The following is a 27,865-nucleotide window of genomic DNA, read 5'->3' as shown; positions in this document are numbered from 1 at the left end:
GCTGGCGCCAATAATGTTTGCTGTTTATATAAATGATATGGTGGACGGAGTGACCAGCTATGTGAGTTTGTTTGCAGATGATGCAAAGCTATTGAGACGAGTCAATGATGTGAAGGACTGTGAGGCATTGCAGAGGGACCTGGACAAAATATGGGAGTGGAGTGGTACATGGCAGATGGAGTTCAACCTTGGGAAATTTAAAAAAAATAGTTTGGTAGGAGTGGTAGAAGATGTGAATATGATTATAAGATGGGAAGTGAGATAATATGCAGAGGAGTGGAAGAAAAAGATTTGGGAGTGACTATCTCAGAGAACATGTCACTGGACAAACACATCAACAGGATAACGGGACAAACTATGAATTTGCTGAGGAACATAAGGACGGCATTTGTGTATTTGGACGAAGAGATGATGAAGAAAATAATAGTTACAATGATAAGGCCAAGGTTGGAGTATGCATCAGTGGTCTGGTCTCCTCACAAAAAGAAGAACATAAGAAAGCTGGAAAGAGTACAGAGAGCGGCAACTAAGATGGTACCGGAACTTAGGGATCGGACTTACGAGAGGAGACTCAATAGCATGGGGCTCACAACCCTGGAGAGAAGAAGAGAAAGAGGAGACCTGATAGCGGTGTACAGGGTGGTGAGCGGGGTGGAGAATCTGGACAGAGAGGACCTGTGTGTGTGGAGCAAGAGAGAAACGAGAGGACATGGAAAGAAGTTGAGGGCGACCACGTGTAGGCGAGATGTGAAAAAGTTTAGCTTCCCAAACAGGAGCATTGAGCTATGGAATGGACTGGAGGAGGAGGTGGTTTGTGCAAGAATCATTCATGATGTTAAGGAAAAGTTGGATAAGAGAGGATATGGAGACGGGACAGCGCGAGTGTAGCTCTTTTCCTGTATGTCACAACTAGGTAAATACAACTAGGTAAATACACCCACATACACACACACACACACACACAGATAGAGATGGTGGATAGAGATGATCTCTTCTCTACTACTCTAGAGCTTAGCTTGGGCCCTGTAGCCTACAAATAGGTAAATACAAATAGGTAAATACACTCACACACACACACAGCTTTTGACAAGGTTCTGCACAAAAGGTTAATCTGGAAACTACAGCAGTGGGGAGGAATGGGCGGAAAGCTTATTGAGTGGATGAAAGATTACTTAACGGGAAGAGCAGAGGTGGGCAAGTGCAGTACTTAGTGCGGTAGTGTGGTAGTAACGTATCACAAAACAAGTACCGCACTAACACGACATTTCTGAAAATACTGCACTGCCGCGAACCACACTAAAAATTCATGCGGGACTTTTTGCGGTACTTTGAAAACTACTGAAGACGACATTTGCAGCGCGGCATGCTCACAGAATTTTTTGTTTTTTACAGTAAATCAGACTCAATCAGTCAATCGGTGTCAGTCATCAGAATCAGTGATTCAATCATTCTGACTTTTCAGTTATTGTTCAAAATTAAATACTAAATAGACAGACTAAACTACTACACTGCGAGTCTTCTTTAACCCGCACGGTGCCGGCCATTTCACCCCCAGACCCTTCCGTGGTGCCGGACGATTTTTCATTGTACTATTTTAAGCATATTTCCTTTGTCTGGATAGCCAGGATAGGCACTGAAGTATTTTTTATTTTGACTACCGCTACCGCAGTACCGCACACCGTGTACCGCACTGAGAAAGAAAAATGCTGAACCGCACTAACGCAACCGCAATACTTCGGAGAAAGTACAAGTAAGTCTTGATTTATGCAAGTATTGTGTCCTTGAAGAGGTCGCGTAAATCAAAAACAATGTAAATCAAACAAGAGGTAGGTTTCTATCGAAAAATAAATATTCACTTCATTCAGTGGAGAGAGAGAGAGAGAGAGAGAGAGAGAGAGAGAGAGAGAGAGAGAGAGAGAGAGAGAGAGAGAGAGAGAGAGAGAATACCCATATCTCCAAGATATCCACTCAGGCACTCAGTCTCAGCCTCACTCATGTGAGGAAGAAATGAGAGACACCATGAGCGACTGGCTAGTATTGGTACCGGTACCGATGCAGTCTGGTACCGGTAACGTACTGTATAGCTGGTACCAGTACCTGCCCACCTTATTGTTAAGTAGCGTGGCAGCGTGGGTACTGTATTGTTGTTCAAGTGGCGCGTGGGAAGAACTGAGCTCAGCTGTGTGGCCGCGGTGCCGTGTGAGTCCAGTTGCGTGAGACATCTGGTGGCCACTCCATAAAATATTCCGTATAAGTGGAAAAAACGTGTAAATTAAACATTTATTTGGATTTTGGACCCCGCGTTATTTTAAAAACGCGTAAACCAAACTCGCGTAAATCGAGAGTTACCTGTACCACAGTACTGCAACAGCACTACTGATTTTTCAGTACCGCGCCCACCTCTGAGGAAGAGAAATGAGGATGGTGATTAGGGAGGAGAATTCAAATTGGAGGAGAGTAGAGAGTGGAGTTCCTCAAGGCTCAGTTCTGGCTGGCACCAATAATGTTCATAATATATATATATATATATATATATATATATATATATATATATATAAATATATATATATATATATATATATATATATATATATATATATATATATATATATATATATATACAGTAAACCCCGATTATCCGAAATGGAAGGGGGGAAGCCTCTTTCGGATAAGCCGATTTTTCGGATAATCCGGATTTATGGCCGCCATTTTGATCGCCGCCAGTTTGATCGACTTTCTTCCTTTTCCCGGTTTCTTTCGGCATGGTGATGTAGAAAGAAGTGAAGTCGGCACAGGTAGAAGCAGCGATCGACTGCCCAGTGTGAAGTGTGTGACGCGACTGCCGCCGACTGACGATGTAAACAATGAAACCAAACAAACACACGCCACGCTAAACATCGTGCATCGTGCAGGTGGAGACACAGTATGATGACTCATATTATCGCGAACTCGTATGTTGGAAGGGAATGTGGCATGGAGTGGAGAGGAGTCGTTTGTGTCGTTGTCTTGAGAGTACGGTGTGAGAGTAGTCGTGCAGTAGTTTGTTCGTTCGCACCTACGTCCTTGCTGGGGCGAGGACGTGGTGTTGTTGAGAGTTTGTTTAATGTTTTTGTCTAATACATTGATCTATTCGTTACAAGCTATTTCGCAATACGTATTAGAAAGCATATTCATTTTAACTGTTCTTATCAATTTTAAATGTGTTAATATAGTACATATGTAGTTACTTTTATTTATTTTGATGTTTTATAACGTTTTAGTATATAAAAAAAATTTAATTGCATTATCCAGCTCAATTCGGATAATCCGGTTTTGGATAATCCGCCGATAATCGGGTTTTACTGTATATATATATATATATATATATATATATATATATATATCTATATATATATATATATATATATATATATATATATATATATATATATATATAATACTATCCTTAACTCAAAATCTCAACTGGAAACTTCACATCTCTCTCGCTAAATCAGCTTCCTCGAGGTTGGTTGTTCTGTATCGTCTCCGCCAGTTCTTCACCCCCGCACAGATGCTGTCCATATACATGGGCCTTGTCCGCCCTCGTATGGAGTATGCATCTCACAAGTGGGGGGGCTCTACTCACACAACCCTTCTGGATAGAGTGGAGTCTAAGGCTCTTCGTCTCATCAGCTCTCCTCCTCCTACTGATAGTCTTCTACCTCTTAAATTCCACCTCGATGTTGCCTCTCTTTCTATCTTCTATCGATATTTCCACGCTGACTACTCTTCTGAACTTGCTAACTGCATGCCTCCCCCCTTCCCACGGCCCCGCTGCACACGACTTTCTACTCATGCTCATCCCTATACTGTCCAAACCCCTTATGCAAGAGTTAACCAGCATCTTCACTCTTTCATCCCTCACGCTGGTAAACTCTGGAACAATCTTCCTTCATCTGTATTTCCTCCTGCCTACGACTTGAACTCTTTCAAGAGGAGAGTATCAGGACATCTCTCCTCCCGTATTTGATCTTGCTTTCGGCCACCTCTTTTGTTTCTTTTTTAGGAGCAGCGAGTAGCGGGCTTTTTTTATTATTGTTTTCTTTTTTTGTGTGCCCTTGAGCTGCCTCCTTTGTTGTAAAAAAAAAAAAAATTCAAGATCTGGTAGCGCAGAAGCAGTGTCAAATATCTCATTAACCATGTATTCAAGGTCTGGTAGCTAAGAAGCAGTTCCAAATATCTCACTAACCATGTATTCAAAATCTGGTAGCATTAAAACAGTGGTGTCAAATATCTCACTAATGTAATTCATGCTTAGTAAATGGACCAAAAAGGATTTTTCTTTTCTTTTTAAATCTGGGAGTGAAATTTGTCTATAGATACAAGGGGGGCGTGGAGGGAAAGAGCAGCTCCTAGAGGGGGCGTGGTAGTAAAAAGGTTGAGAACCACTGGTGTAGAGTATTGTAGACAATAAATCTGAAATACTAACTCTTCCCCACTTGCTAGCTTGAAATTTTGTGAGCCAACTTTTTTAGCCGAATATATGTTTCAAAGACGAATTTAGTGAGGATTCTTATGGTATTCTCAAAATTCTCATAAGCCTATTAGTTCCCAAGTTACACCGAGAAAACTATTTTTTTCTCTCCCGTCAGGGTAAGCTAACAAATAAAAATCGCTCAAAGCTCCTCATCTACACTCCTTAGAAAGGTTGCCATATGTTACCACTAAGAAACTTATCCCAACAAATGGCGCTTCCAAATTTGACGCACTTTCACCAAAAACTTAATTTTTAATCAATTTTTTAATGTTTTATGATGCGTTTCGCATCATTGTGCGCCAGGACCTTTTACCCTTTGATGACGTGAAACGCACCATCATGCACCAGGGGGTTAACATGAAATTTGAGTAATATGTTCACCTAGATCACAGTCTATATATACTTTACAGTCTGTTCACTTGAGGACAATAATGAGTAAGTTTGGCACATGACGTCACATACACTTGTGTGTGTGTGTGTGTGTGCGTGTGTGTGTGTGTTTATATAATCTAATGGGGAAGGAAACAGGGAGGAAGAGAGTGATAGAGTGAGAGATAAGGCTATAGATAAGAGGGTGTGAGAAAGGAGGAAACAAGGGAAATGAGTGGAGAGAGAGAGAGAGAGAGAGAGAGAGAGAGAGAGAGAGAGAGAGAGAGAGAGAGAGAGAGAGAGAGAGAGAGAGAGAGAGAGAGAGAGAGAGAGAGAGAGAGAGAGAGAGAATTAGAGAATTACATAGAATTATATAGAAAATCAGACCACACAGACCCCATGGTCCAGACTAGGTGACCTGTCCTTAAACCTAAGTGATTCTACATTGATCAGAAGGCTCCAAAACATTGCATTTCTATTCTAGTTCATGTTAAGTTCAAGGAAGTGATGGTCGAGCTTGTTTTTAAAGGAGTCAATCGTGTTACACTGGACCACTGACGGTGGGAGCTTATTCCATTCTCGCACTACAACGTTGGTGAGGAAAAATTTGGTGCAGTCTGAATTTACTTGTCTACATTTGAGTTTTGTGCCATTGTTCCTCATATGCAAAGTGTCATTGATCATAAACAATGTTGATCTGTCTACATTCATGAAACCATTAAGTATTTTAAAACATTCAATCAGTTTTCCTCGGAGGCGATGTTTCTCAAGAGAGAACATGTTAAGGGTGGAAAGCCTTTCTTCATAGAATTTGTTGTGCAAGGAAGGGATCATTTTCGTTGCCCGACACTGAACACCTTCTAATTTAGCAATGTCCTTTGCATGGTGGGGAGACCAAAACTGTACCGCATACTCCAAGTGGGGTCTGACTAAACTATTGTAGAGCGGAAGTATTACATCTTTATTCTTGAATAAAAAGTTTCTTTTAATAAAGCCCAACATTCTGTTTGTTTTATTTGCTGCATCGATGCATTGATGTGAGAATTTGAGGTTTGACGCGATTTTGACCCCCAAGTCCTTAACGCATTGAACACTTGTGAGTTTAACGCCGCGCATTTCGTATTCGAACTTCTTATTTCTTGTTCCAACTTGAAGGACCTGGCACTTGTCTGCATTAAAGGGCATCTCCCATCTATCCGCCCGAGCTGAAATTTTGTGCAAATCCTCTTGGAGGCTTTGCCTGTCTTTGTTAGTGTGAACCAAGTTACCAATCTTTGTGTCGTCTGCAAATTTACTAATGCGATTATTGAGTCCAACATCCACATCGTTGACGTAAATAATGAAGAGCACTGGGCCAAGAACCGAGCCCTGAGGGACACCACTAGTGACCGGCCCCGAGAGAGAGAGAGAGAGAGAGAGAGAGAGAGAGAGAGAGAGAGAGAGAGAGAGAGAGAGAGAGAGAGAGAGAGAGAGAGAGAGAGAGAGAGAGAGAGAGAGAGTCAGGTAAAGGTGAGGAAAGAGGGAGAGAAAAGAGGTGAGTGAGAGGGAAAGAGATTAAAAGAGAAAACTGGGAGGGAGAGGAAAGGAAAAGAAGAAAGAAATGAGGAGAAAAATATGGTGACAGAGAGGGAAAAGAAAGAAAGGAAATGGGGGAGGAGAGAACCCGGGAAAAGTCTAACGGCGCAATAGACAGCGACATAAAAAAAAAAAAGGTGGGTGACGTAGGTGATTATTTAGGTGTTCCGACTTACGTCGAAAATCGGGTTATGACACATCGTTAGGAATGGAACTCCGTCGTAAGACGAGGACCTCCAACAGTGATGGTGGAAGTGATACTCATGCCCCTGAGGATGCATCCCACTACTCATCAGGGTTATTAACTTAAGAACATGAGGGTAATGAAGGGGTTTGTCATGGGGTCAAGTGCGTGGAGGGGGAGGGCGGATGCCAACCACAACCTACGCAGCGCTGTGAACACAGGCTTGCTTCAACCTAAGAGTTACTGTGCTTCATCACATCACCACGGAAACACTACATGACGTAGAGACTTCAGGTTTGAGGCAGAATAAAGAGGAAGGATGGATTAAGCAAATGCTCATGAATCTAAAGCTATTGGCTTACGTAGAGCTGTGAAGTTGATAATGGAAAGTGACCAATTTTTGGGAGTACGCCTGAACATTGCTGTATGGGGAGAACTGATGTCGCGGTACACCCCCGCTCTTTGGGAGTAAACAAAAATTTTGGGAAACTGTACATCATCAGTCTTGCTTAACCGTACAGATTTCTGAGGATTTTAAGCACTGAATATTTTTTTCCAACACTGTTGTCTTAAAGTTTAGGGTGCGCGATATATGCCGGAGTGCATTATACGCCACAAAATATGGTAAATTGTATTTGCTACCGCGGAGCTTTGTGAATCGTACTTTGCTGTTCCAAGACTACACATTTAATGCTTTGTGAATCCAGCCCCGGAGAAGTTGGAGATGCCGGTTACCCCTACTGCCAACGGGGTTGGAAAAAGGCCCAGTGTGACACCAGCTTGGTGCAGACAACTGACAACTCGCTCCTGATTGGGTGTATGGGCAACGCCCATACGGCCAACAGTTAGAGGAAAACGGCCAGAGTGACACAACCTTAAAGCAGCAAGGCCGCTGATTGGGTGAGCACCGTCAATAACGTCATCAGACTCACAGCGAATCACAAGCGTGTTTTCAGAACTGTCAGCCAATTCGTAAGGCTTTCAGCTGCAGCTTCAAAACAACCCGCTCTCTCTTCCCATTTTCTTCCTGTTCCAAGGTATGTATTTTGAGATAACTAGGGAGCAAAGTGGAAAAAAAGTCAGCTTCTCCACGGACCGGAACAAATAAGTGCTGTCAGTGTTTTTAACACCCCAAGTTTTGCGATCCTTGGGTTTAGTGCTATACCTTTGGAATGAAGCAAGCACGAAGCTCGGGAGGGTACTGTAATCAGTTTTAGTGAACAACCGGTGTGGTTGCAACAAAGAAAGAAGGGAGCGTGTATGTGTGTTTAAAAAATGTTGCAAAAGATGAAATTAAAAATGGGATCTAAATCTTGGGTTGATGCTGTTCTCCCAACAAAAATTTTCTGCAACAGACTATGGACAGTTGAAGAGACTTACCGTGAAATCTTCCTTCATCTTCTTCGTCTTGACAAGGGACACGTCCAAGTCTGTTTCTCCACATACGTTGCTCACTTTGTTCTGCAATGCTAAAATAAGTAACAATTATATTGTTATCGATAGCTGTGAGACATAGATGATGAAAAGAAAATTAAAAAAAGAATTAACCCCTAAAATACTGGTGAACTGGTATCATTTTCTCAGGATGGGTTTTGGTGAAAGCAACAGCTCATTTTATACATACAGCAAACCCTCGGTGTAACAGACTTATTGGGGGTGAACTTAGTCCATTAGTGCTGAAAGTCTGTTATAAGTGGCGGAAAAAATACATACCATACAATAATACCAACGAACCTAATAAACATAAGTATATAATTTTTTCATTGCGTATGTTGTCTGCACGTTGTCTGTATAGCTGCACAGCACTCTTGGCGATGGACTGTGAGGCACTGAAGCTGGCAGGTAGACAGTGGGGTCCCGTGGGGGGCTATATTGTTACTGGTATGATCCAAGTATGAGACATGTACACCATGTCCCCAATTTAGTAGCGATTTCCTTTCATAAACATTTGCTCATAGTAAAGCGGAAATTTGTTAATCTAAGCAAATTTTCCCATTTAAATCCACTACAAACACTGAGATGCATTCCTGTGCACTCCTCAAAAGTTCACCGTTACAATATCCAAGACTCAAAATAATAGAAGAGAGTAACTGAACAACTCAGAATCATAGAAACTTGTTATATTTGGAAATACTGTATTTGACGGCTTATAAGACACTTTTTTTCCAGAAAAAAAAAAAATCACCCTCCGTCTTATAAGGTGAAGGTTCAGTTTTTGTTTACTGGCTAGTGAGGTTTTAGCGGTACCTGGCACTTAAATTAAAGTGGATGTTTGTTCACCAAACCTCCCCGCAAACGTAAACAAAGTGGTGATCACTGCTACGTCAAGAACGGCAACTTTTTCTAAAGTAACTATGTATAACAGTAGTACTTACTGCTACTTCATATAAATTAACAACAGTCAAGAAGAAAATTAAGTGATGATGCTTAACCTGCTTGTATGTAAACAAACTAGCGGACGGCTCCTTCCCATTCAGCCAGCGGTGCCGAATTATCGTACCGAACATTGTATTTACCATTCTTAAGCCTCACGTAACCTACACAAATAATGATAGAAAATTAAAAGAGTTAGCATTAAGAGTGTTATTCATTGATGTTTCTTTGTTTTTTGCTGTAGTAATCGGTCACAAACTATGAAAAAATGCAATGCGATGAGTACAATAGTCTGGCAACACTGCACTCAGCCCGTGGCATCAGTGTTTGCTGGGCCCTTGAAAGATAAGAGCGCCGCACTGATCGTCTCCCTCCCCGCCTATTGAATTCTCGTCTCTCCCCTTTGTGTCAATATTCATATGTATATCTATATACAGTCACCTCTCGATTAACACGAGTTTAAAAAAGCGTGTTTGATTTAACACGAGTTAATATGTAAGATATGTTTAACTAACGCGATATGTTCGATTTAACACGAGTTTTATCGATGACGTCATCGAGCGTGACGTCATCGATGAAACATTAATAACACATTGGTGGGTCACAGAAACAACAAAAACACACACTCCCACTCCACTCAAATTCTTGTTCCTCACCTCCATCGCCTGCCTCCCTCCTCTTCCCCCGACCACCCATGGTATTGGTGACAAGGACAACTCCCCCAAGTTAAAGTTTTTTAAAGAAAGAATTGCTACACCACACTTGCAAGTCACAGGAGGGGAAGGACGGGGTGGGGAGGGGGGAGGGAGAGCAGGACGGGGACCCGGCGGACGACGACTCAACAGGGCGGTGATGGTGAGTGCGAGGACGCGTCTTTGTTGTGTGAGTGACTCACAAATGCAAAGCAGGAATTCTTTCTTTAGAAAACTCCAACTCAAAGGAATCATCCTTGTCACCAACAGCATGGGCAGTCAAAGGAAGAGGAGGGAGGCAGGCGAGGCGGGGTGGCGGGGGTGAGGGGAGCAGCCGGTGGCGGGGGTGAGGGGAGCGGGCGGTGGCGGGGGTGAAGGGAGCGGGCGGTGGCGGGGGTGACGGGAGGCTGGTGGCGGGGTGAAGGGAGCGGGCAGTGGCGGGGGTGAGGGGAGCGGGTGGTGGCGGGGGTGAAGGGAGCGGCTGGTGGCGGGGTGAAGGGAGCAGTGGTGAGAGGGTGAAGGGAGCGGGCGGTGGCGAGGGGAGCGGGCAGTGGCGGTGGTGAGGGGAGCGGCTGGTGGCAGGGGTGAAGGAGCGGCTGGTGGCAGGGGTGAAGGGAGCGGCTGGTGGCAGGGGTGAAGGGAGGCTGGCAGTGGGGGTGAAGGAGCAGGGTGGCGGAGATGAGGGGAGCAGCTGGTGGCGGGGGTGAAGGGAGCGGCGGGTGGCGGGGGTGAAGGGAGCGGGCCGTGGCGGGGGGGAAGGGAGCGGGCAGTGGGGGTGAAGGAGCGGGCGGTGGAGATGAGGGAGCAGCTGGTGGCGGGGTGAAGGGAGCGGCTGGTGGCGGGGGTGACGGGAGCGGGCTGTGGCGGGGGTGAGGGGAGCGGGTGGTGGCGGGGGTGAAGGAGCGGCTGGTGGCGGGGTGAGGGGAGCGGGCAGTGGCGGGGTGAGGAGCGGCTGGCGGGGTGAAGGGAGCGGGCAGTGGCGGGGGTGAGGGGAGCGGCTGGTGGCGGGGGTGAAGGGAGCGGGCAGTGGCGGGGGTGAGGGGAGCGGCTGGTGGCGGGGGTGAAGGGAGCGGACGGTGGCGGGGGTGAGGGGAGCGGCTGGTGGCGGGGGTGAAGGGAGCGGCTGGTGGCGGGGGTGAAGGGAGCGGCTGGTGGCGGGGTGAAGGGAGCGGCGGCAGTGGCGGGGGTGAGGGAGCAGGCTGGTGGCGGGGGTGAGGGGAGCGGCTGGTGGCGGGGGTGAAGGGAGCGGCTGGTGGCGGGGGTGAAGGGAGCGGGCGGTGGCGGGGGTGAGGGGAGCAGCTGGTGGCGGGGGTGAAGGGAGCGGGCGGTGGCGGGGGTGAGGGGAGCAGCTGGTGGCGGGGGTGAGGGGAGCGGCTGGTGGCGGGGGTGAAGGGAGCGGCTGGTGGTGTGGTCCAGTCTCCGCATCTACATATCCAACTTTTCCTTAAAGCTTTGCACACTTCTCGCCGATACTACATCCTCACTTAGTCTGTTCCAAACCTCTATATTTCTTTGCAGGAAGCTATATTTCTTTGTCTCTCAAGCATCTTCCCTTCCTCATTTTTTTATTATGTCCTCTTGTGTTCCTGGTGGTAATTTCTTCATTTAGTAGTAACTCCTCGTTGTCTACTTCTTCCATTTTGCTCAATAATTTGTAGATTTCTATTAGGTCTCCCCTTTCTCTTCTTTGTTCTAGTGTTGGTAACTAAATACACACACACACACACACACACTGACATATGAAGAGAGACTAAAGGAAATGGACTTACCAACACTAGAACAAAGAAGAGAAAGAGGAGACCTAATACAAATATATAGGCTATTGAGTAAAATGGAAGTAGATAACAAGAAATTGCTACTAAGAGAGGAACCTTCCAGCAGGAATACTAGAGGACATAGTAAAAAGTTGAGGAAGGGAAGATGCTCAAGAGACATAAAGAAATATAGCTTCCCACAAAGAAATATAGAGGTTTGGAACAGATTAAGTGAAGAAATAGTATCGGCGAAGAGTGTGCAGAGCTTCAAGGAAAAGTTGGATAATTATAGATACAGAGACGGGACCACACGAGCGTAAACCCAGGCCCTGTAAAATTAAAACTAGGTAAATACAACTAGGTAAATACACACACACACAGAAGGGGAAATGAGAAGGGTTTGGGAAGGGAGGGGCAGAAGTGAGTCAGGTTATGTCCTGACCTAAGCTCTGACCTGACTCTCCCTTCTGCCCCTCCCTTTCCCTTTCTCCTTGTTTTCATCCTCTATATCCCCTGTTTCCTCAACTCCTTTTCCTTGTTCTCCTTTCTTACATCCTCTATCTGTATTTTTATCACTCACTCTGTCTCTCTCCTCCCTTTCCCCTTCCTTGTATTTACCTAGTTGTGATATAAAGGAAGTGAGCTACGATCATATGAGAATGGCACGAAATTGTGTGGCAGCCTAGGAGTCATACTGACCCATAAAACCCTATATAAACGTCAAAATTATGACGGAAAATGACAGACAAAATAAAGCAAAATTTGTATCTTTGGAATATACCACACAGGGGTAGCTTTTTGGCATCTTTTAAATGAAAAAGGTGCGCGTTATACGCTGCAAAATACGGTGCAGGTAACTCGATTTACGCGAGTTTGGTTTACGCGTTTTTTAAATAACGTGGGGTCCAAAATCCAAATTAATGTTTAATTTACATGTTTTATTCACTTATACGCAATATCTTATGGAGTGGCCACCAGATGTCTCACGCAACTGGACTCACATGGCAACGCGGCCACACAGCTGAGCTCAGTTTTTTCCGCGCGCCACTTGAACAACAATACAGTACCCACGCTGCCACGCTACAGGTAACTCTCGATTTACGCGAGTGTTGCGTTCTTGAAGAGGTCGCGTAATTCAAAAACAATGTAAATCAAACAAGAGGTAGGTTTCTGTCGAAAAATAAATACCGTAATTTTCGGCGTATAGCGCGCATTTTTTCACATAAAAAATGCCTGAAAGTTTAGCCCTGCGCGTTAAACGCTGAATGTACAAATTTTTAATGATTTTTTTCTTCTTTGGGATGTTTTTAAGGGTCTGTTTTTCGTCTTATTCAATAACAACGGCAAACTTACCTTTATTATTGTTTATAATCCTTCATAGTCCGTAGCTGTCCTATAATATGTTACCATAGAATACAGGGCGATCTAATAACTACTATACAAAGACTAAATCGGTGGAAGATCGTCCATGCCTTGCTGTTATCCCGTTTTTCCGTCGGGCGCCATTTGTATGATCTTGATCTTGATGTCACAGGTGGCTTAAGATTGTATGACTAAGGAGCAGTACAAGCTACATAAAAAAATCATATTGGAAAAAAATGTCCATGTGCTCATTATTAATTATTAATATTAGTGAGAATAATGGGGTGAATATATCAGAAACTGTACATCATGAGTCTTGTACGAGGAGTTATTTCACGCAATCCCAGCCCGGCCGCCATTTGCATTGTTTACAAACCACACAACCACACCCACACAACAAACAGCTGCATGCCGCGTGTCACCAGAACCGAGATATCCACTCGGGCACTCATTCTCAGCCTCTCTCGTGTGAGGAAGAAATGAGGGACACCATGAGGGGCTGGCTAGTATTGGTACCGGTACCGAGCAGTCTGGTACCGGTACCGTACCGTATTGCTGGTACCGTTAGTACCGGTACTAGCGTGGCAGCGTAGGTACTGTATTGTTGTTCAAGTGGCGCGCGGGAAGAACTGAGCTCAGCTGTGTGGCCGTGTGAGTCCAGTTGCGTGAGACATCTGGTGGCCACTCCATAAAATATCGCGTATAAGTGAAAAAAACGCCTAAATTAAACATTTCTTTGGATTTTGGACCCCGCGTTATTTCAAAAAACGCGTAAACCAAACTCGCGTAAATCGAGAGTTACCTGTACTCAACAATAGGGGTGGGCAGGTACCGGTACCAGTACCGGTACTAACGGAACCAGCCATACGGTACGGTACCGGTACCAGACGGCTCAGTACCGGTACCAGACTGCTCGGTACTGGTACCAATACTAGCCAGTCGCTCATGGTGTCCCTCATTTCTTCCTCACACGAGTGAGGCTGAGGCTGAGTGCCTGAGTGGATATCTTGGTGATATGGATATTCTCTCTCTCTCTCTCTCTCTCTCTCTCTCTCTCTCTCTCTCTCTCTCTCTCTCTCTCTCTCTCTCTCTCCACTGAATGAAGTGAATACTTATTTTTCGATAGAAACCTACCTCTTGTTTGATTTACATTGTTTTTGATTTACGCGACCTCTTCAAGGACACAATACTCGCGTAAATTGAGAGTTACCTTTAGTTCCCTAAGTAGCTAAGCAAAAGTTACCGCCTGCACACTGCGCAGTGAGTGAATCTACCAATCAACCCTTTTGTTTACCATTTCAAAGTCACAGGTCCTAGGGGTAAGAGCACTGTAATTCTTCAACCAACAGTGGAACACATTGAACAGAGAAGGGCACAGAGTAACATACGGTATCATAGTCATAATTGTAAGTAAAGTGGCCAAATGTATATATACATTTAGCTTAGAGAAAATGTCGAGTTTTCTTAAGTTTTTCTAAATGTCTTGCAAAATTCTGGGTGCGTCTTATACTCCGGTGCGTCTCATATGGCGGGAAATACGGTACATATGATAATACCGACGAGCCTAATGAACGTAGGCATACTGTTTCTTTGTATTGTGTATGTTGTCTGCACGTTGTCTGTACAGTGGCACAGCACACTTGGCGACAGACCGCAAGGCATTGAGGCTGCCAGGTTGGCAGTGGGACACTGTGGGGGAGCCGTACTGTTAAGGGTATGGGTAAAATTTTACAAGTGCTCCAATCTCACACTGGCAGACGAAAGTTGTTTATTTGTTTATTTATTTATTTTTTTAGTTTTTGGTGTTATGAAATAATAATCCGATAACTGTTTCTGTCACAAATCATTAAATTATTGACTATTCAATGCCCGTTGTACACCCACCACCGCCTGCTACCATAGCCTCAAAATGGCTCGCAGAGAGAAGTTCAACTTGCTTACTGTTTCTATATTTCACAAACCACTCACAAAGACAAACTAGAACAAAACCAGGCAAATTAATGTTTTTCCTGTTGTGTATTCCTCCAGTGTGTATGCGTGGTGGACAGCAGAGTGACTTATTTCTGCGAGGAGGTATTTCTCACAACACTGACCGTGTATTGGCCCATCCCCGCCACCGCGCCCTGTCCCGTCTTGCGCTGCGTATTTCCGCCGCCCCACACTGTGCACTGAATAATTTTACGCTAATCAAACCTAACTTAAACTAGCCTAACCTACCTAATGGGGAGACTTCACCCCTCTCGACCCCCTTGAGCTGTGTCAGTACCGACACTCACAAACACTATTTTCCATTACATTTACGTCCTGGATTGATGCATAAGACTTTCTTGTGGTGTAAAAACATTCTTCATTTGAATAGGAACCACAAGAAGGAAAACATTTCATCAGGTGGACTGAAAAAGACCACAGTAACTGAAGGAAGGAACAGAAGATAAAGGGAGGAGGGGAGGGTGGCTAGCATACGCTGTTGTAGTTACCGGGCGCTGTTGGTTCAAAAACTATTCTCAGTCTGTTCCCGTGGATTTCTGACCCTCTGACCTTGTCCATTACATCCAAAATCCATTATAAGTGGGTCCATTATATCGAGGGTTTACCGTATTTTAAGCCTGGAGGCTGCAGGACGCTTAACCCCAGACCTTACTATCATTTCCAATTGGGGTAAAAGGAACCTTGTGTCCTTCAATGCCTCAAAAACCCAATTTCTCCACCTATCAACTCGACACAATCTTCCAAACACCTATCCCCTATTCTTCGACAACACTCACCTGTTACCATCTTCAACACTAAACATCCTCGGTCTATCCTTAACTCAAAATCTTAACTGGAAACTTCACATCTCTTCTCTCACTAAATCAGCTTCCTCGAGGTTGGGCGTTCTGTATCGTCTCCGCCAGTTCTTCTACCCCGCACAGTTGCTATCCATATACAGGGGCCTTGTCTGCCCTCGTATGGAGTATGCATCTCACGTGTGGGTGGCTCCACTCACACAGCTCTCTTGGACAGAGTGGAGTCTAAGGCTCATCATCTCATCAGCTCTCCTCCTCTTACTGATAGTCTTCTACCTCTTAATTTCTGCCACCATGTTGCCGCTCTTTCTATCTTCTATCAATATTTTCATGCTGACTGCTCTTCTGAACTTGCTAACTGCATGCCTCCTCTCCTCCTGCGGCCCCGCTGCACGTGACTTTCTACTCATGCTCATCCCTATACTGTCCAAACCCCTTATGCACGAGTTAACCAGCATCTTCACTCTTTCATCCCTCACGCTGGTAAACTCTGGAACAACCTTCCTTCTTCTGTATTTCCTCCTGCCTACGACTTGAACTCTTTCAAGAGAAGGGTATCTGGACACCTCTTCTCCCGAAAGTGACCTCTCTTTCGGCCACCTCTTTAGATTCTTTTTGTGAGCAGCGAGTAGCAGGATTTTTTTTTTAATTATTGTTTACTTTTTTTGTGCCCTTGAGCTGTCTCCTTTGTTGCAAAAAAAAAAAAATGAGGTATGTGGAAATAACAAGAACATTTTCTGTGCACCAATCGGATTCTGTGCTCCATGGGAGAAGTGGAGGCAAGGGGCGTGGCTCATGGATCTACTTAGTGTGCAATAAGTCTAGTTGCAGCATGCTGTATCAGCTCATCAATTAGTCTGGCCTTTACCCTCAGTAATCCATCCAACTTGTTTAATCTTATTTCACCAAATGAGAATTTACATAACTGATTTATATGATCATAACTAAATTACAAAACATGGCTTAACCTTCAATACAGTTTTAGTAATTTTTATCTGAATAGACTCCAGAGGGTAGTGTTATGCACACTTATGGATATAATTACTGATTTCCCTTTGGTGCATAGCTCAATCATGATCAAGTCCCCTTAGTACTTTCTCTATCCAAGAAATTTGTAAGCATTGACTTACCACTGATCTCCTTCTCTTTTCTCTCCAATTGAACTTTGTGGCTCTTGATGGTTGTGTCCAGCTGAGTCCTCCTCTTGTTCAGGGTGTTCAGGCTGGCCCTTGTGTTTGCAATGCATCGCCGCTGAACACATAAATACCAATAATTACACTTAACACAAAAAAATATATATACAGTTTGCACTTATGTGAAAATACCTTCTTAAGTATCATAATTATATAGAAACTTGCAATTAACCATTCAAATTTCCTATATACCCTGGAGACGAGGAGAGGCAGGGAAGGGAGGTAAGAGGGGTACAAGGTGGCTATGAACAAAGGAAAAATTTGGAAATATTAGAAAAACATTGAGCCCAGCTCCGCATGTTCAAGTAACATAGTCTGTGACTGTACCACAGCCTTTCAGGGTTTAGTGTTTTGGTATATACATGCATATATACTTGTAGGCAGTAGATTCATCTCTGAGTGTATAGTACCTGTGTGTAAACAAGTTTGATTGAATGAAATTATATGGGAAACTTTTGGAATATACCCAAAGTGTCTGGAATTTCCTCTTATCTGACACCACCAAATCCACGTGATTGTTGGATAGCCAGGGTTTTACTGTACAAAGTTAGCCACTAGGAAAGTGAGAAAAATTGCTGGAGCCAATATAACTAACCTCAAGGAAGGTGATTCAGCAAGAGCTAGGTTTCCAATTAAGATTTTCAGTTTAGGATAGCTGAGGATATTTAATGAAGAAGACAGGGACAGCTGCATGTCACTGAAGAATAGAGGAAAGATGTCTGAAAGACTGTCAAGTTGACAGGCAGAGAACCTGAGTTTTTGGGCACTGAAGAACACCAAGTTTCTTCTGCCGTATTTAGAAATGATAGTTAAGTGTTCTATAGCTTCCAGCCTTCAGTCCAGTAATTTCTGTTGGGAGGAACTTTTTCTAAAAAAAATGCAGAGTAGTCATCAGTATAGAAGTGAATAGAACAGTTAGTGTTGGAGAGATCACTGATGAACAATAGAAGGTGGAAGATAGAACAGAACCCTGCTGAACACCACTGTTTATAGGTTTAGGAGTAGAACAGTGACTGTCTTCTGTAGTGGAAATAGAGTGACAAAAGAGGAAAGTGATGAAGATACAGAAAGAGGAATAGAATCTGTTGGAGAGTAGTTTGGAAATCAGAGTAGTGTGAGATACTTTTGTCCATCCTCGTGGATGTGTATTTTGTGCATAAGGCCAGAGTGAGGGGTTTGTGTTGAGTTGCCAGAGCAGTGAGGGGTTTGTGTTGAGTTGCCAGAGCAGAGTGTGCATGTTTGTTGTGTACTGATCCTTACTGATCCTAATTGTTTTGTTTACCAAGCTCCCATAATGCTTTCACTCACTTTTATGCTGTTTTCTTTCTGTAGTGTTATTTTGGAAAGTAGTGTTATTTTGGAAAGTAGTGTTATTTTGGAAATACTTATAAAATAGTTTAATGAGGCAGTTTATTTTGTCATTTATATATTTTGCTCTAGACCTGACTATTTACAGGTTACGTCACAAACCCTTGGGAGAACATGAGAGATACAGATAAACATGAAGCATGCAGTCAACAGTAGACACCCAACTAAACACCTGAAATACTCCAGTTTTAGAGGAACTCACCAAATTTGAGAGGCAGGTGTCAACCTTATTCTTGATGTTGTCCTCTGGCACCTCATTAAGCAGGTGCTCCAGTTCATCAGCATGCTTGCGTTTCCTGAAGGCAGAAAAAGAGAAAAAAAAAAGGCATAAATAAGGAAGTATTAACTGCATAAGTCAGAGTGTAAGTCCAATGTTACAGCAGAGGAGTCACATAGCATTGGGAGAATCTAGAGTCAACAAGGTCTGGGTATGTAAAAATCTAACAACCAACTCAGAGTTTACTATTAAGCTGTTAAAATACCTTTTATTTGCTCTTCCAGAACCAGATGTCTTTTAATGTACCTGAAATAAGACGAAGTACAATTGTTTTACGTCGCAGCCTATTGTGCCGTTAGGCTTTTTCCCTGGTGGGGCCTGATGGTCAGCCCAGCCTGTTCTGGCACAGGTGAGTGTTTATAGAGGTGCCATCTTGTTTTGGCTCATGCTGCTCCCCAGAGCTCATCTTTGAGCCTCCCTTTGGAGAGATAATCTAGAGTCTGGGTTGATAGGTGGGCAGCATGTGGGTAGTCTTAGGCCACTTAGAGGTGACTGAAAAATCCCAGTTGTGCGACGGCCAGGATTCAAACCCGCATCCCTCCTGAAGCTCCTGAACGTGGCCCCGGCATGCTAACCACTCAGCAACCACCTACCCAGTGAACAGTGAACCATCAATGTCATCACATACAGTTACCAATTTCTCTAAACAGTGAGTTTATCCCAAAATTTTGTGAAATCTTTCATATAACCCAAAAAGAGGAAAACTAATGGCACAAAGCTTAGTTTGAATATGGCGTGCAGTTGTGTAGAAGATCCTGCCATGGCAGAGGGCTTAGCAATCACATACAGTTGGCAGAATTTCTACCCTGTGTTCAATAGGAACGTTGGGAAAAAAACATTCTGCAATGTTGCCCAATGCACTGCAGCTGGGGCCACAAGTTGTGTCAAGATGGTGGTTAGCCTCAGGAATCATTGCTGCGGAGTCTGTGTTGATGGGCGGCCACCAGTGTTTGTAAACAAAGGAGATGCAATTACCTATATGAGTGTGGCCAGTACAGGTAACTCTCAATTTACGCGAGTATTGCGTCCTTGAAGAGGTCGTGTAAATCAAAAACAATGTAAATCAAACAAGAGGTAGGTTTCTGTCGAAAAATAAATACCGTATTTTTCGGCGTATAGCGCGCACCTTTTTCACATAAAAAATGTCTGAAAGTTTAACCCTGCGCGTTATATGCCAAATGTACAAATTTTTAATGATTTTCTTTTTCCCTCCTTTGGGGTGTTTTTAAGGGTCTGTTTTTCGTCTTATCCAATAAGAATGGCAAACTTACCTTTATTATTGTTTATAATCCTTCATAGTCCATAGCTGTCTTATAATATGTTACCATAGAATACAGGGCGATCTAATAACTACTATGGGGTCCAGCTACAACACTCAAGTCTGGATGCAGACCGTGGGCTGCGCTGAGTAGCCCTGACCTATATAGTGTAGCTATTGCCTAGCAACCTTTTATAAGGGTGGTATTAGCTTCAGGCAAGCGTTGTCAGAAGGCCCCATCTCCCTCTTTATTCCCAGGTTTAGTCTATTTACAATCCTCCAGCTTCATACCCTTTACTATAGCAGATTTCTGTTTGGGAACTCTTCTATGATGAAATCTTCATTTTTTTCATTGACTAGAAACATATCCCCATCTAAAACTAAAACTAAAAATGACTCGATTTATGAGCCATAAAATGTCCAACCGCTCAGGAAGTGAAAAGACGTTATACGAAATAATGATGATGATGATGACTTTTGAAGCAAAAATCAGATGCTAATGCTCACTCAGACATCTTAAAACCAACGTAATCTATAACAGCATCTTCAAGTTGCAGACATTTTTATTTTTCTGTTTTAAGCCCTAGGCCTGCCTCCTACATAATACGAAAAATATGACTGAACTCACAAGAACTGAATTTTATTTTCAAGGTCTTTCTTCTCCGTGGTGTGGATGTCCAATTGGGAGCGATCCTCTGCTTGTCGTGTCATTTTTGAAACTATTCTCTTTGCCTCATCCATTTCACTCTGCAATTCTCGCCTTTTTCTCTTTTCTTCACTAATTTCTTCCTGCATCTGAAAAACAGTAAGGAGAATGATGAATAATAATCAGCACCACCATCAGCCATTACTATAGTCCGACTCAGCTACTGCCACATCTTGTTTAATGTATAAGGGATACTTGATACACAATTTCCAATAGTACGTAGATGACACATGAAGCACAGCGTGCAGAAGGGGCTCAACCGTCATATTACAGTTTTCAAGTAAATTAGAGTCAAAGTTGGGGAACTGCTACAGATGTAATTTACACTTAAAATGCCAACATTAATGATTTGAAAGCTTCTGAAGAGTACTTTTTTGTTGTTACAATATTTTTACATTATATATAATTCTTTATATTGAAAATTTCACTCTTTTACACACACACACACACACACACACACACACACACACACACACACAAATAAGCCAACATTTACTAAAAAACACATGAAATCATGTTACAAAATAATAGGTTATATAATGTAAAAATAATAATACAAATAAAATAAAAATAGTGTAAATTTCATGAATTCATTGATTTTTCTTAATGAATAGTTTAATTTACATTTTTTTAAATATTTTACTTACTTCCCTCCACAAAAAATTACAATGAATACATAAAATTCACACATAAAATAATTTATACTCTCATCATCCCAGGGGAGAAATTGTGTTCATGTAACTTGGAGGTGAGGGTAGCATTAGTTGTTTTACTTGTTTGTTTTCTGCCCTCAACCACTTATCTGGGCGCCGTTACCACTTACGGGATGTGGTGGGACCCTGACCTCCATTTTCTGAAGAAATGGAGCTGGTATCGATCAACAAATCCATTATCATCAATGCATAAATAGCACAGCATCACAATGGTGTTTACACAGCTTGGAGGCAGGCGTGACTCACGTGCCAAGGTTTGGCTGGGTGTGCGTGATTGGCCGAGAAGCGGCCCCAGAGTAAACGCGGCGTGCTGATTGGCCAGCCGACACTGCTGCTTGAGCCCCTTCTGCTCGCTCAGTGCAAACTGATACCATGGAACGTTCGGCCCTATTAACAGAGGTTGGATGTTCGGAAATCTCATAACCTCTAGTCTAATGATAGGGGAGAGGCAATTCGAAATTTTCCAGCTAAAAAAAATCAAGAAAATGGATGGTGTGCAGGTTGAGCCCCTCCACCACACGGCACTGCTTATGAGGGAGAGTGATAAAATTGGGGCTCATGCAGCAGTGCTGTGCAGAGGTTCAGGCCCCCAGTCGCTCTCTCAAATGCATGGACGTGCCGAGTTGGCAACTCGTGCTGCCACGTCATGCGTTTGAGAGCACTCAGGATGTTCCGAGAGTCCCGATTCCCTCTCTCAAACGCAGCCCAGGGAGTGTTTTTATGGGAAGCACTAATCTTATACGGATTTTCAAATAGTATGGGGGTCCTGGGTCCCTAACCTCCGTACTATTTGAGGGACGACTGTAGTTCAGGAAAATGAGGAGTTGAAAGAGAAGTTAGTGAAATATGAAAAAATGGTGAAGGGAGGACTAGGAGTTGTAAGAAAGGAAAATGATGATCTGAAAAAGATAATGGGCAAGGAAGAAAGAGTCAGGGAGGAAGTGCTGGGTGAGATAAAGACATGGAAAGTAGAACATGATAAAGCTAATGTAGACTTCAAGGAAATAATTGAAAAGTAACTAAAAGAGGAGAAGGAAAATGTAGAAGAGAGTTGGTCAAGGTCATAAAAAAGAATGAAGATTTAGTGAGAGATGTAGCGGACAAGAAAGTGTTATAATATTCGGAATGAAAGAGAAAAACATAACGTATAAACCAAGAAGGGATAAGGAAGAATTTATCTCAGTGAAGGACTTACTGAAAAACTTGAATGAGGTGGAAGAGATTGTTAGGATGGGCCCCTATGTAGAAGGTAAAACAAGGCCAGTTAAATTAAGATTAAAATCACAGAAGGCAACTGAGGAAGTATTGTACAGAACAACTAAACTAAGGGAAATAGACGAATGTAAGGAAATATATATAAAGAAAAATAGAAATGAAGAAGAAAGGAAGAAATGGAATGAATTACAAACAGAGGCAAAAGAGAGAAATAATGCAAGATCAGAAGAGGAATAAAGAGGTATTTTTTTGGAAAGTTCTGGGAGACCAAGTAAAGAAATGGTACATAAGGGAAAAGCTGAAAGAGAACAGAAGCTAGACAAGATTGAAACAAATAAGGTATTAAGTGTGATTTATACAAATGTAGGCGGGATATATCTAGTAAACTGGAACTACAAGACTACTTAATGGAAAAAGAGCCAAAGATTGTATGTTTAACTGAAACAAAGCTGAATGAGGGCATTCAAATAGTGTTTTGATAATAATTAAAATGTATGGAGGAAGGATAGAGAGGGTAAAGGTGGTGGAGGAGTGATGATAATGACGAGGAAGGAGGTATTAGTGAAGTCAGTAGTATATGGAGAAGGAAAGGCAGAAATAGTGAGTGTAAATCTGAAGAACAAAAACAGAGAAATGATGACGATAATAACAACCTATGTACCACCAAGAACTAACTCATGGGACAGGGCAGAATATGAGACCATGATTGAAGATACCATCCAGAGTTTGAGTAGGTTACTCAGAGCAAACAAAAGTCTTGTTAGCTGGAGCCTTAAACTGTAAGGAGGTAAACTGAGAAATATTTGAAAGTGGGGGGAAAGATTTCTAAGATTGCCGATGGAAAACTTGATGATGCAATGGGTGACGGAGAACACAAGACACAGAAGTGACGACGAGGCAGCGAGACTGGACCTGGTGCTATCAAAGGGAATGCACTTGTTAAATGAATTAAGGTATGGGTGACCCCTGGGAAAGAGTGATCATGTAATAATAATGGAAACAGGAGGAAGGCACTGAGGGGGATGAATCATATAAAAGAAATAGGACAAACTATAGGAAGGTGGACATGCTTAAGAATTACTATGGAGAGCTAGACTGGCAAAAATTGAAGAGAAAAAGTGAGGTGCAGGAAAAGTATATTTTTAAAGAGGTGTATGAAAAAGGAATTATGAAATATGTCCCATTATATAAACCCAAAGAAAAAGGAAAGAAGGATTGGTTTAATGCAAGATGTACAGATGCAAAGGAAAAAAGAGACAAAGTGTGGAAGAGACTGAAAAAAAAATAAGGATCAAAGGAAAAAAGAAGACTTTAAGATAGCAAGAAATGGATATGTGAAAATAAGGAGAAGAGAAGGGATATGAAAAGGATATTGTTGAAAAGTGCAAGGAAGAACCTAAACTGTTTTATAGATTCATAAATGGAAAAAGTAAACCAACGGAAACAATAGAAAGACTGAAAGATGGAAATGAGATAAATGAAGATCCTAGACATGACTGAGCTGCTAAACAAAAGGTTCCAGCAAGTTTTTACAAAAGAATCACAATTCAATGTACCACAAGATGACAAGATAAATGTTCACATGGAAGAAGTCACAGTAACTAAAAAGGAGATGTATAAAATAATGGAGGAGCTGGAAGAGAGGAAAGCCATAGGACCGGATGGAGTCCAGGTTTTATACTGAAAAAATGCAGAAATCAGCTGGTTGGACCGGTATATGATATTATAAAGTGCTCAATAGCAACTGGTAAATTACCAAAGAAATGGTGGAGGGCTGAGGTGGTCCCTATACATAAAAGCGGGAAAAAGGAAGAACCTCTGAACTACAGACCCGTATCATTGACCAGTGAAGTTTCTAAAATATGTGAGAAAGTGATGAAAAACAATGGACAAAATTTCTATAAGAACATAATATAATTACAGAAAAACAGTATGGCTTTAGAAAAGGGCGCTCATGTCTAACAAATTTACTGAGCTTTTACTCAAGAGTGACGGACATAACACAGGATAGGAACGGATGGGTAGATTGCGTGTACTTGGACTCGAAGAAGGCTTTTGACAAAGTTCCACATACAAGACTACTATGGAAGCTGGAAAATAAAGGTTTGAGAGGGAAAATGAAAAACTGGATGGAAAGTTATTTAAGGGGAAGAGAGATGAAAACAGTGGTAAAGGACATGACATCGGAATGGAGAATTGTAGATAGTGGAGTGCCCCAAGGATCGGTATTGGACCATATCATAGATTGTGTAATAATACAAAAATTAGACTGAAAAATATGAATAGGCAGCGCTGAGCACTTCTTATCGCATGAGTGTTGTCGTGTTGTGGCGTGTGCCCGGTGGTGTAGCGCGCGTATGAGCAGAGTTAACGATGAAGCAAATTTTTCACAGCGGAAGTGTAATTACCATGTGTTAAGGATTTTGGTAATTCACTCTATACTAAATGGTGAATTACCGTACCAAAATCCTGAACACATCTGCATCCGCATCCGCATCTGTGAGGATGTAATAATTTCATATTCACATCCGCATCCACAATTGGGTAAAAACTGATATCCACATCCACATCCGCAAAATATGTACATATGACATCCGCATACACGTCCGCATCCGTGGATCCCTGAAATCTAACATCCGATACAACTCTAATATATATCATCAGCAGCCTTGGTCATGGCTATTGCTGCATTTAAATATCATGCCATTTCCTGCTGGAATGATTCAGTGAATGTAGAGAATGTAGTCATATATTCTTCTGCTATTCTTTGCACAAATTTCAGTGTGGGTAGTAACCTACCCCTATCAGTCAGTCCTACCCCAACTGTGTGTGTAAACAAAGTCTAGATAGAATTTTTTTTTTTTAAACAAACATTAAATTGGCAGGGTAGGGGAGAGGGGTAGGAAAAACAGGAACTTTGTATAAACAAATAACTGCTCTACCCAAGGGAGGATATCTAAAATGTCAATCCATTACTTAACAAAGTATTACAAATATTACTGATTTAGTCAAAATTAATGAATTTTGAGGATGGACGTCCAGCAGCTGTAACAGCAGCAGTTTTGAGTAGAGGTAGAGGAGGAGTATATAAAGAAAGAAGTATAACATATGAAGAAGTAAATCAGACAATAAAAAGATTAAAAAATGGAAAGGCAGCAGGAATTGATGGAATCTCAGCGAAAATGTTGAAGTGTGGAGGAGATGTAGTTGTTAAATGGATGGTCAAGATATGTGAAGTAGCATGGGAGGGGGGGGGGGGGGCATCAGACTGGACAAAAGCCATCATTGTCCCAATTTACAAGGGGAAGGGCAGGAGAGAGGAATGTGAGAGCTATAGAGGTATAAGTCTCCTGAGTATACCCGGAAAGGTATATGGAAGAGTCATAATAGAGAGGGTGCAAAGACTTACAGAAGAGAAAATCAGTGAAGAACAAGGAGGCTTCAGGAAGGGAAGGGGATGTGTGGATCAGATATTTGCCTTCAGGATGGTAGTAGAAAAAATAATAGCAAAAGGAAAGAAACTATACGCTGCCTTCATGGATTTGGAAAAAGCTTATGAGAGAGTCGATTGGATTGCATTGTGGGATGTTTTAAAGATTTATGGCGTGGGAGGAAAACTGCTTAGTGCAATAAAGTCTTTCTATGAGGATGCATCTGCATGTGTCAAAATTACTGGAGAAACAAGAGAACATTTTGAGATAAAAGTGGGCTTGAGGCAGGGGTGTGTCAGTCACCATGGTTGTTCAATATTTATATGGATGGTGTCATTAGAGAAATTAGGGGCAAAGTTGGAGAAGTTGGAGTAAGACTGTTCGATGAGGGAAGGAAGTGGGTACTGAATTCGATACTGTTTGCTGTTGACACAGTGCTCATTGCAGAAAATGAAAGTGACCTACAAAATTTGGTCAGTGTTTTTGATAGTGTCTGTAATAGGAGAAAGCTGAAAGGAAATGTCAACAGAAGTAAAGTGATGGTTTGTGAGTGAAGTAGAAGTGAGGTTGTAGATTTTGTATGCCCATATAGAGTGGGAATTGAATGTGAAAAAGAATGCAAAATAATTTTAGAATGCAAAATAATTTTGAATGGTGAAGAAATGGAGGAGGTCAATGAGTTTAAGTACCTTGGATCAGTTATGTGTAAGCATGGTGGTATGGAGGGAGAGATAAGAGAAAGGGCATTGCAAGGAAGAAGGGTGGTAGGGTCTTTGGGACGAATCATGAATGGCAGAAGTGTGAGCATGGAGGTAAAGAGGGATTTGAGAAATACAATAATAGTACCAACCCTCACATATGCAAGTGAAACGTGGGCCTGGAATGAAAGTCAGAGGTCTAGAGTGCAGGCAGTGGAAATGAGTTATTTGAGGAGTGCTTGTGGTGTGAGTAGAATGGATGGAATGAGTAATGAAAGTGTGTATGAGCATTTTGGAATGTGTCACAGGGGTGAAGGGAAGAAGTGTGGAGTGGTGGAAGAAGTGAAGCGACAGACTTTAAAGTGGTTTGGCCACATGGAGCGAATGGAGGAGAGTAAGATGACTAGAAGGGTGTATGTGAGTGAGATAGAGGGAGGGAATGCTGGAGGATGACCTCCAGTGAAATGGAGGGATAGGGTGCAAGAGTACATTAGGGAGAGGGGGGGAAAGATCTGTGAGAAACTTTGAGCAGGCAAGGAGGGAGTGTCTGGACAGAGAAAGTTGGAAGCTCTTCTGCCGTGGCCACCCCCTGGTGGGAGCTCCTAGGAGCAGGCGTCGATGAGATGATGATGGTTAAGTCAGGAGTAGGCCTATAAACTGGTAGAGTAGCGACTAGTGATTGGAGCATGAGTAGTTGATACAGCTTGAGTTCCACAGGTGACTGAGGGAGAAGCTTCTCTCCTGCCTTACCTCAACCTGGCGGGGCCAGCACATGAGGACAGTGGTGGAGTACGGGGGGGTTGTTAGGAAGTGTGGAAACTCTGTGTAAACAAACAGCTGCTCTACCCATGGCAGGATATTTGAAATGTCAACTTATAGCTTGACCAAGTATTACTAATGCTATTTACCTGGTTGGAAGTCCAAGCGGTGATGTCACATACGTCATAACTTGAGGACTACCTGTATACCTCATGAGTGATGCTAGGATGGAAAATATGAGTCCTTGTGTTCAAGGAAGGATTATGGTGTCAGACATATTTAGATAGGTGAGTCCTTTGTTTTGATTGGTTGTCAAAAACATCTGTCATTTCTTACCTTGTGGGCATCAACCTGCATCTCCTCTGCCCTGATTTTCTCCTCCACTTTAGCCAGCTCCTCCTTTAAAGTCTCTATGTTGGTGTAGGAAAGTTCACTCTCAGTCTTCATTAGTTTTTGCTTCACTTGTCTGATTTTCTGGTTCACATCACTGAGCTGGCTGCCTTTGCTCTTGATTTTGTACTGTAGAGCAGCCTCTTGAGTCCTGTTGGAAGAAAAATATAACTAGCAATTTCTTTTGACCCATATGCTTTAGCTAACAAATGATTGAATGTGGGTGGGCATCCAGCACACAAAAAC

At 42.7% G+C, this 27,865-nt stretch overlaps 1 protein-coding gene across 3 annotated transcripts in view; it reads right to left on the bottom strand.

Annotated features, from left to right (window-relative positions):
- Window positions 1–27,865, bottom strand: part of LOC126984303 (DNA repair protein RAD50-like) — a 175,944-nt gene that overhangs the window by 107,602 nt on the left and 40,477 nt on the right. For all 3 annotated transcript variants that reach the window (XM_050837928.1, XM_050837929.1, XM_050837927.1), the window contains exons 10-14: window positions 27,566–27,770; window positions 20,336–20,502; window positions 18,375–18,468; window positions 16,742–16,862; window positions 8,025–8,113 (exon numbers count right to left, since the gene is read on the bottom strand). In XM_050837928.1, coding sequence (XP_050693885.1) covers window positions 8,025–8,113; window positions 16,742–16,862; window positions 18,375–18,468; window positions 20,336–20,502; window positions 27,566–27,770 — 676 coding nt within the window. The remainder of the gene's footprint in view (window positions 1–8,024; window positions 8,114–16,741; window positions 16,863–18,374; window positions 18,469–20,335; window positions 20,503–27,565; window positions 27,771–27,865) is intronic.

Source organism: Eriocheir sinensis, chromosome 56, assembly GCF_024679095.1.
Source record: "Eriocheir sinensis breed Jianghai 21 chromosome 56, ASM2467909v1, whole genome shotgun sequence".
Lineage (NCBI taxonomy): Eukaryota > Metazoa > Arthropoda > Malacostraca > Decapoda > Varunidae > Eriocheir > Eriocheir sinensis.
The sequence above is the reverse complement of the archived record's forward strand: the minus strand, read 5'-3'. Positions and strand labels throughout refer to the sequence as shown.